This window comes from Balaenoptera ricei, chromosome X (assembly GCF_028023285.1).
Source record: "Balaenoptera ricei isolate mBalRic1 chromosome X, mBalRic1.hap2, whole genome shotgun sequence".
NCBI lineage: Eukaryota > Metazoa > Chordata > Mammalia > Artiodactyla > Balaenopteridae > Balaenoptera > Balaenoptera ricei.
In genome coordinates this window covers 45,460,153-45,470,236 of record NC_082660.1, presented here as the reverse complement: position 1 = coordinate 45,470,236, position 10,084 = coordinate 45,460,153, and the positions used below count along the sequence as shown (strand labels likewise).

The 10,084-nt window shown below is 47.0% G+C and overlaps 1 protein-coding gene across 1 annotated transcript in view; it reads left to right on the top strand.

The window, feature by feature from the left end:
• Positions 1-3,263: 3,263 nt before the first annotated feature.
• Positions 3,264-10,084, top strand: part of DGKK (diacylglycerol kinase kappa) — a 164,259-nt gene continuing 157,438 nt past the window's right edge. Inside the window, 2 exon segments of the mRNA XM_059911228.1 lie at positions 3,264-3,893; positions 6,773-6,805. Coding sequence (XP_059767211.1) covers positions 3,264-3,893; positions 6,773-6,805 — 663 coding nt within the window.

Genomic DNA, 10,084 nt, shown 5'->3' with positions numbered 1-10,084 from the left:
TAGGAGATCATCAATCATCTAAAATATCAAATACTGTTTAAAAGCAATGCAGTAAAAAAAAAAAAAAAAAAAAGACACCCTAACCAGTAACCTGTAATGAATCATCCATTTAGCAGACATTTCTTTTTTTTTAACATCTTTATTGGCGTATAATTGCTTTACAATGGTGTGTTAGTTTCTGCTTTATAACAAAGTGAATCAGCTATGCATATACATATCTCTTCCTTCTTGCGTCTCCCTCCCTCCCACCCTCCCCATCCCACCCCTCTAGGTGGTCACAAAGCACCGAGCTGATCTCCCTGTGCTATGTGGCTGCTTCCCACTAGCTACCTATTTTACATTTGGTAGTGTATATATGTCAATGCTACTCTCTCACTTTGTCCCAGCTTACCCTTCCCCCTCCTCATGTCCTCAAGTCCATTCTTTATGTCTATCAGACATTTCTTGAATCCCTACTATGGCCTCAGCCCCGGGTTAGGTTTTGAAGAAAATACACAAGCATCCAAGTAAAGCTTCCTCTGTTAAGAGAACAGTAGACTATGGGGGAGAGGAAAGTATAGATAAGATATGGCAAAAGCGTCTCCCTAAGTCAGACACTAATCAATGCATTCTAACCATCCTCCCCTTCCTCCCCCACCCCGCCACACCATGGTCCATGCAAAGCATTATGTTCAACACTGGTCTGAGGAGAGAATAAAAAGCAAAACAAAATGTAGCTGTAACATAAGGCAATAAGGCAGCTTGTGATGTGCTGAGAATTTTTTAATTAAATTAATCATAATACAATCTAGCCAGTATATCTCTAGTAACCCACCCTAATGGAGCAAAAGCCAGACACAAAAAACTATTTTAACAATCACTCTCAAACTGATCTTGCAGCAAGAGTTTACATCATACATTTTGGACTCCTTGTGATGAAGTATAGAATTATAGACAAGAGTATCAATGAACATATATAAAGCAACAGCTCTAAGTTGTCCCCTGGTGGTGTCCTGCTTGATGACACCCGGTCTATGCCAAACCCCACTCCATCACTCTCTAACCCAAGAGGCCATTCTACTCAGTGACTCCTCTGCCTTCAGCCCTTCTAACTAATATGCCAGGGTTTAGTGAAAGTAAGATTTAAATGTGAGATAATGGCCCCTTCTAAGGACAGAGATTTCACCAAAGTCTGAAAGCCTGAGAAGTGAGCTCCAAGCATAGGTTTACTGGCTGGTCAGACCTGGCATCTGTATGTTTCAGTCCTGAACCCTTAGGGTTAAAAGCAGCTTGGCTGCTTGAGTGTGGGATGGAAGAGGAGTGTGGGATAGAAGAGAGGAGAAAGACACCAAGGAGGATGAAGAGGATGAGCCCTTTGTGTGGGTTTACTGGAAGGTGGCCTGCCATCAGTGAGGAACTTGATAGACAGGGTTCACCTCCCCTGGACTTCCCCAGCCCCAGAGGTTAAAGATGGTCCCCGCACTAGCTTAGTAGCTGCCAACAAGTGTAACCCTTCTCCAGAAGAGTGGGCTTAAGCTGGGATGCTTCAGTGAGGATCTGGGAAATGCAGATCTCATCAGAGATTCTAGTCTTTGGAGGGGGCTAGGTGAGACTGTCTTCAGCGGTGTTATCTACTGCTGGGACGTGGTGTAGGGAACAGAAAAATGCTGCAGGTTCTAGAAAATTCCGGGTGGGTCACTGTCATTTGGCAAAAGAAGAGGGATTAGAGTAGGATATGGTCTGAGAGGAGAGGGTGAAAGGAGGGGCTGCAGAAGGAAGGCTGCCATCCACAACTGCAGCATTATGTGTGTCGGAGATAAATTCACTTGTCATATTTCAAATTAGGTTTATAGGTGCTCCGTCCCCCACCGCCACACAGCAGTGGCTCAACGGGTGGTCTTCTCGATTTTTAATTGAAATTTTGCAGTATATTGGCGTCTAAAGTCTAGGTCCGACTGAAGTGATGATTTGTATGTATGTGAACGTGTACGTGACTAACAATCGAGAGAGCTGCTGAAGTCTCCCCATGTGGTGGGAAGGGTGCTGCGGCAGGGACCGGCCGTTCTCTTCGCAAGAGAATCTTCCATCCCTAATGTCAGAGTGCTTCCGAGGTATCAGGAGGTGAAAAAGGTGTGGGTGTTGCAGTGAATTTCCCCAGCCCAACACACACACACACACACACACACACACACACACACACACATTAAGGAGTTCAGTAAAAAGTCTTCCTGATGCCTGGGAAGTCCAGCTAAAGGCAAAAGGCAGTCTCCCATGGCAAAGGCGAGCCAGACAGACGCCCGGATCGCTGCGGAGACCCGGGCAGCCTCAGCTCCGGAGCGCGCAACCCAGCCGCTCCTATCCGGGCACTCTTGCCTGGCTCTCGGGGCTACATCAGCAGGCTGCGGAAAGCCAGGGCTGCCGCCCACCCTCACCATACACCTTTCCCGAAGCACCCCCAAACCCTGGACCCAACGGCAAACCTCTCGGATCTGGCAAAGCTCAGAAATGCAAAAACTGCGGCGGGGAACAAATTTTACTTCAATCCAAAGGATTGAGCACACACACACACACACACACACACACGAATTTTACTTCAACCCAAAGGATTGAATACACACACACAGAGACACACAGAGATGCAACACCCCCAACCCCGTGCCGCTTAATTTCTTTTCCCGGGTTAGAAAAAAGGATTACTTGCCCACAGAGGCTTGGAGATGAGGGGCAAGAGGTTGGTCCGAGGCTAGGTTCACCTGCTGCTGAGGTGAGAGAGCAGACACAGGATGGAAGCTGTTCTGAGCAGCAGCTCACAGCTGAGTGGTTAGGGGGATTGCAAAGACCCTCAAGTTCGCCTCTAGCTTTTTTTTTTTTTTTTTTGCATTCGCGTCACTAAAGGGTTAAACGCGGCCGGGCTCCAAACACCCCCCCCCCAACGCCTCCCCACTCCCCCTCCCCTTTTTGTCCCCCCCCAACCCCCGCGCGTCGCTAGGAGGTCATCAAGCGCTCTGTCCAGTCCGCGTTCGCAAGCCCCTCTGCTTCCCGCCCATCGGGCCCGTGGCTGCTTACGAAGAGGTGTGCGCTCACCGAGGGGCGTGTTCCAGCCCTGGGAGACGCCGAGCGCCCCCGGGTTAGACCTCAGAGCGGAGCCAGCCATGGAGCGGGGCGGGGGAAAGTTTGGCACCCTGGAAGGGGTTGTCAAACTGGGGTGGGCGGGGCGCCCGAGGGTACTTTAGCCCTCCGAATTCAGGGTCGCCCGCTGCCCGGACCTGAGGCGGTGTGCGGCCATGGACCGCGGAGCTGCCGCGGCCCAGGGCACTGCCCCGCCTCAGGTTGGCGAGCAGCCCGCGGAGTCTCCGGAGCCGCCGCCGCCGTGGCCACCGCCGAAGCCGCCGCCGCCGCCGCCGTCGCCGCCGGCGCGAGCTCCTCAGCTGCTCCACGAGCCTTCGCCGGAACCGGCACCGCAGTTCTGTCCAGAGCCTGCTCCAGAACCCGGTCCGGAGGCGACCCCAGAACCAGCCTCAGAACTAGACATAGAACCGATCCCAGAACCAGATATAGAACCGGTCCCAGAGCCCACCCCAGAACCAGCCACAGAACTAGACACAGAACCGATCTCAGAACCAGCCACGGAACCAGCCCCCGAGCCGGCCCCAGAACCAGCCCCAGAACCGGCCCCAGAGCCGGCCCCAGAACCAGCCCCAGATCCGGCCCCTGAGCCGATCCCAGTACCAGCCGTAGAACCGGCCCCCGAGCCGGCCCCAGAACCAGCCACAGAACCAGCCACAGAGTCCTGCCCTGAGCCGGCTCAAGTGTCCCGTCCGGAGCCGAGCCCAGCACCACATCTATTGCAGTGTCCGGTGGTCGCTCCAGAGAAGGGTCTAAGGACCTCGCCATCGCCGCGAACGCTAGTGCCAGTACCGTTGTCCAATATAAAGGTAAGAAAAAGATCCCCTGGGGCGGGAGGGAAAGAAGCCAGGCGAGGCCGGATGGCTCTCCAGCTTGCGGGACTCTGGGCACCCTTAGCACCCCATTTGGTTGCCACTGACTAGCAAAGATGCTGGGAAAGATGATGCGGGGATGGGGGAGCCCAGGGGAGTGGGAAGCGGTTGGGAGGCGGGAAGCAACATGTGGAAGTGAGAGTGGGCTGTTTGGGGCTAGAAACGGGGGTGATAGCACCGGTTGGGAGTCGGAGCAGTTGTCCTCATGAGGAGAAGTGACAGTGCGGTGAGCGCCTATATCTTGAAAAAGAAGAGGAAGACGGCCCAGGGAGCGCAAGAGACCTAGAGAGGTGTTAGGGGCTGGCCCAAGGTACACAGGGACGGGATTGGGGGGGGGGGGTGGGGGGGCGGGGGGGTACACCTCTTAGCCACGGTCACTGCCGCAGAGGCCCAAGCTGCGGAACAGCAGCCGTCTGCTTGGCCCCCTCCCTGCCACTGGGGAGGGGGTTCCTCAGCTGGGGCGCAACTGGCAACGCTCCAGGGAGGGGCCCGGAGCCTCTGTTGGCTGCTGGGCGCTGGTACTCCGCGTGGAGATGAGGGGTTGGGCGGCGCCCACGCGCACTGCAGGGGAAGGGCAGGGTTCGCAGGGGAGGAGGGGGAGAGCATGCGTGTGTCGAAGCCACCATTCCATCTGTCTGCAGGATTTCCCGGCAGGTAGGTGCAAACACGGTGATACAGTGATGGGCCGCGTCACAAATGGTCAACTGGCATCCCGCACTGGTGCCAGTTGGAATGGTACAGGAGTCCCAGTTTAGATACACGAAAATGAGTTGGTATTTGAGAGCACATGAATGGGAACCCTCATCTCTTCCAGTCTTCAGAGACGCCTTCTTAAACGTTGCACTTAGCCGGAAGAAGACCAGTGGAGAATCCTCGGGCACCCGCCGACGGGGGAGGGGGGAGGAAGAAGGTTTTCGGTCCTTGCCTTGGACCCTGAAACCTCGAAACCCAGTCTGCTCTTCAGAAGGAGTCTTTCTTGCTTTCTCTGTGCTCCCCCCCTACTCTTCGTTTTTCCTAAACTTTGTTCCACAAGATTGTGAAAATCATAATAATGCATACATACACCTTCATTTAGCTTCCCCCCAGAGAAAAACAAAACAAAACACAGAAACAACACATCACCCCAACGATGCCCGTCCATCCTGCTGCTTAGCAGGGCATAGGGACACGGCTCGGAATCCTTCTGCTCTGGACTGTACACTTGTAGAATGTAGGGGAAGGGGGCAGAGGTTGGCATCTCGAAATGGAAATGGAAGGGCTGGTTGCTTCCTGAGTTATGACTAGGGAGGCTTGAATTTGCAAAATAACTGAAATGATAAACGACTGAGAAAGAGGAACGCTGAAGGGAAAAGTTTCACAGGGAAAAAAAAGTGCAGAGGTTTCAAAAGAAATAAAATAGAACTGTAGGAGACTAATATATATATATTTTTTAATCCAACAACCCCGCTCTCACCAGAGGGTGGATCTACACACACACACACACACACACACACACACCCTTCCTGCAGCAGAGCAGCCCTTCCCTCCAGTGATCTCAAGAAGGGAAAAGGCGGGGCAGCTAGACCTGGGAGGTCACCCTAACCAGGTGCTTGCTCTTGTCTTTTTGGAAGAGTTTGCATAAAGCTGGTGAGAGGGAGACCAATAAGGACCACCTGACTTGTGGCCTTCTTAAGTGACATTCCGCGAATGTGACTGAGAAACTGACACCTGAGGGCTTAATTACCAGGATAGTCAGCAAATGTATGGCCTCTTTGGCCTCTGGAAGACTGACTGGAGGTCCGGAGCTCCAGGGATGAGTCCTGTGACAGTGGGAAAGCATCTCCCACCAGCTTGACAAGAAAATTTCTATTGCCAGACAGATAAGGAGGATCAAGGTAAGGGGAAGCAGGTTAGCTTCCTCTACGTAGTATCCATTCAGGCGTGCTGGCCAGCTGACCCACGGGCACTTGGCAACCCTGGCAGGGGACGAGGACCACCTCCCCCCAGTTTCATTTTGCCAAGTAGAGCTGGTCTTTTGTTCAGTCACTTATCTTGCAGAATGGGCTTCAAAAGGGCCATATAAACGAACCCTAGAGGGTTTTGAAAGATGCAAAGATCTGGGTAAATGCTAAAATTCCTGGGAGCGAACCCTTCTCCAACACTTTAGGTGTTGCTATGCAATTGCTCTCTGATGCAGATGAGAACATCTGATCTTCAGTGATAGGACCATTCTCTGCTGCATTCTCCTCAGGCAAATAGCACCCATAGCCAGCTGACTTGCATCTTAACATTCAAGGCAAACTGGTTGCCATCTTAGCTAGGGTTGCATTATTCTCAGACACTGCCTCCTTGAGGCAAGCTTGGGGAATGACATACGTGTGTGTGTGTGTGTGTGTGTGTGTGTGTGCGTGTGTACACACACGCACAGAATCTTAGAGCTCAAAACTAAATATAGCTCTCATCGTACAACGAAATCCTACGTGGTAAGACACAGTCAATACCAGTGGCATGAAACTAGCCTGATAAGTCAAAGGATAAAATGAGGAAAACAAAGGGTTTGAATGTGACTACAGATTTCTCCCAGATAACTTTGCCGACCAATACTGCAGTAAAAAACCCAACATCTTCCAGTGTGTGGTCTGCTCTCTTTGAGGGTTTCAGAACCTGCTGGTTGCAAATCTATGACAAGCATGAGGATAGGGACTGAGAAAAGGGGGCTCATGTTTTCTTTGTGAATACCTACTTGGATAACAGTCTGTGAACCAAACCTGTCTATTTCCTTCCTTTCTGAAATGGTTTAGTTTCCAGGAAATGAGCCGCGGTCTCCCACCTGGTGGCAACAAGTGTAAGTAAAGACGTGTGAATTGGTTCTTTAACAATGCTATAACTCTCTTTGGGGGTGGGGGGCTTACATGTAGACCATATTTGCTTCCCTTCACTCAGCTGTGGTTGAAGAAAGACAGTTTATATTTTTATTCATTGGGTTTTGACCAGCTATGAAATTATAATCACACCATTCAGGTGATTAATGAAATACAGTTACATGGCTTTTATTTCTGGGTTAGAGAGGGGTCTGTGTATCCCTCACTCCTAATGACTACACAGCAATTACTATTACATCCGAAACCATAACAGAACAGTTTCCTGGTATTTTTTGCACACAGTTTCTTGCAAAGTAGCAAGCATTTGCATATGTGACATCTGGTAATACTTGCCTGAATGCTTCATATCTTACCTACATCTGAGCTTCTCAACGGTAGATACTGTGTCTCCTTCCCAGTGCCTAATACAATTCAGCCCTCCCTATTTTTGCTCAATACACTTGCTGAAGCTTGAAACCTATCAATTCCATTTTCAACAATGACGTAGAGACTGCTGCTGTGAATGAATTAAAAAACGCATTCTCACTCATTTCAGAGTGAGAAGTAAATGCTTATTTAAATAGCCTGGAATATATAGCCCTTCGGAAATGCAGTCAATCTCTCCCTTTTCAGAATGGATGTTAGAACCATAATTAAGAAGCAAATTACTAACAATTAAAAAAAAATGATTTGGAAAGTGTCCTTATCACCTGCAGTCCCGGCAGCAGCAGACTAATGATGATGTTGTTGGTTTCAGGGGTAATAAATTTTTTTCCTAAGTGAACAGAATATCTGCAGTGACTGTAAACAACTTCAGGATTGTAGTTCTAATGTTTAACCTGTTGAAGGTCAGGATGAAATTACTTTCTTTCCTCATAGGTTCTTTCTCCCCTCCTTGCCAGGTTTTGATGATACCATCTGATTTATTTGGTATATTCTGAGAGCTCCTGAGCATTTGCTGTAGGATGTTTTAGAAACGATAATGAGATATTTGGCCAGTGGTCTTTCTTTTCTGAGAATACAGTCATTTTATGTTTACTAAAATCTCCAACTGGGGCTTCTGCAGATCTGCAGCCCAAAAGGCAAGGCTGAGCCATCAGTTACCCAAAGTGCTTCAAAGAAAAGGGGAAAAATCCATAGAGGCCAGGAAAGCATTCAGGGGCATTATAATAAGGATTATATAATTCCTACTGCTAGTATGGCACTTTACAGTTTGCAGAATGCTTTCCTCTGCATTATTAACTCTTTTATTCCCCTGAAGAAGGCAGCAGGGTGGGAGAGAGCAAAAATAGAACTTGACACCTAATAGGATATAACTATTAATTTATCTATTATGGATTTTAAAAAATATCCAACATATGGCTTTCTGTGCCACATAGGATCCTCATTTGTCTAAGAACAATCTTTAAGCTGACATTCCATCAGCCTTGATTTTTTTCCAAAGCAGTGATTGCTGTTCCCTGTCTGATACTCCCAGAGGGGGCCATCATAGAACAGGAGCCTGAGAAGGAAGAAGAAGAGGCACAAGACCCTGAACCTATTACTCCCAAAGAAGGCCTTTTTTTTTTCTGGAAAGAAAATAAATAGAAATTCTGCTAGGGATACAGTTCCCAACCTTTCCAAAGCCCGCCGACTGTAATTCTCTCAGTGGAAAAATAAAAACTTAAAGCATTTTAAAAAGAAAGCAACCATTCCTAAAGGGAGACGCCCCCACCCTCACCAAAGCAAATAAACCTTATTCTCAAAATAGAAAAACAAATTTACAAATTTTTAAAAAAAGAAAGGGACAGTGACCCCAGATAATGAAACTTATACCTCCCCTGAAAATTATTTTAAGAAAAAAAAAAAAAGAAATTCTAAAGGGAGGAGCTCCTTGCCCTTTCCAAAGCCCATGAAACATATCCCCAAGAGAAAAATTTTTAATGAAAAGGATGAGAAATCATCTCAAGGTAAACAGTATTTTTAACCCTAAAATTTTCTTGAAATTTATAAACTTTATTTGCACCTCATGGCCCATGCCCAATCTCTCACAAAAATTATGAGGGCAAAAATAAGTCTTCCAAATGTTCACCAATCTCACCAAAGCTCCCTACAGTTATTTCTTCCAATTATACAGAATGTCCAAAATAGGCAAATCCTTAGAGACAGAAAGTAGATTAGTGGTTGCCAGGAGGTGAAGGAAGGGGGGAGGGGAAGTGTGGGTGATAGCTAAAGGGTACAGGGTTTCTTTGGGGGATGATAAAAATGTTCTGAAATTAGACAGTGGTGATGTTTGCACAACTTGTGAATACACTAAAAGCCACTGACTTGTACGCTGTAAAATGGTGAAGTTTATGTTATGCAAATTATATCTCAATTAAAAAAATAAGTAAAGATCGTTCATCCAACTATATGATAATGAACCTACTACCTTCCCACAAATAAGCAAACAAAACAACTGAATAAATAAGGAAAAAAAGAAATTTTAAAAGAGGGGATCCTCTTAAGGGCCTCCAACCTCACCAAGAAAAATAATTTTTATTCACCCCCAATTTTTTTTCTTTTGAGAAAAACGAACAAAAAAGGAAATCTCTTCAAGAGCAGATACTTTCAAAATCATCAAAATCGATGAAACTTACTAATCCCTCCACCCAGATACACACAAACATTTTAACTTAACAAAAAGAATGATATATTAAAGGATAGGGTCCCTGATCTTACCAAATCTCCTGAATTTTTAATTCCCATAAAAGGAAAAAAAAAAGAACAAAAGAAATAAATCCCCCCAAGGAGAGATGCCCCATCCTCACCAAAGCACATGAATATTATTTCAATTTCTTTATTGAAATATTTTACAATTTCTTTAAGATTTAAAAGAAAATTAATGATGGAAAGATGTGTATATTGGTAGAGGGGATAATACCAATGAAACGAAAACAAAATCCTCTTAAAAAGAAGTGCTCCAACCTCGCAAAGACACATGAACTTTTCTGTTCAAACACAACGAAGACGAATGCAGAAAAGAAGAAAAAAATAAAAGGAAATCCCTCTAATGAGAGGTGACCTGAATTCATCCAAACCCAAAAGCTTTATTTTTAATATAGCAAAATTTTAACTTGGAAGGGAAAGGTAGGAGAGAAACAGAAACAAAACCAGGAAAGCCCTCGTAAGGAAAGATGCCCCCAGTCTCCACAAAGCTCCCTTTTCTCAAAACAAGTAAATACATGTAGAATTAGAGGGGAAAGAAGGAAGAAAATGAATATGATATTTTAAAAGAGAAACCTCCTT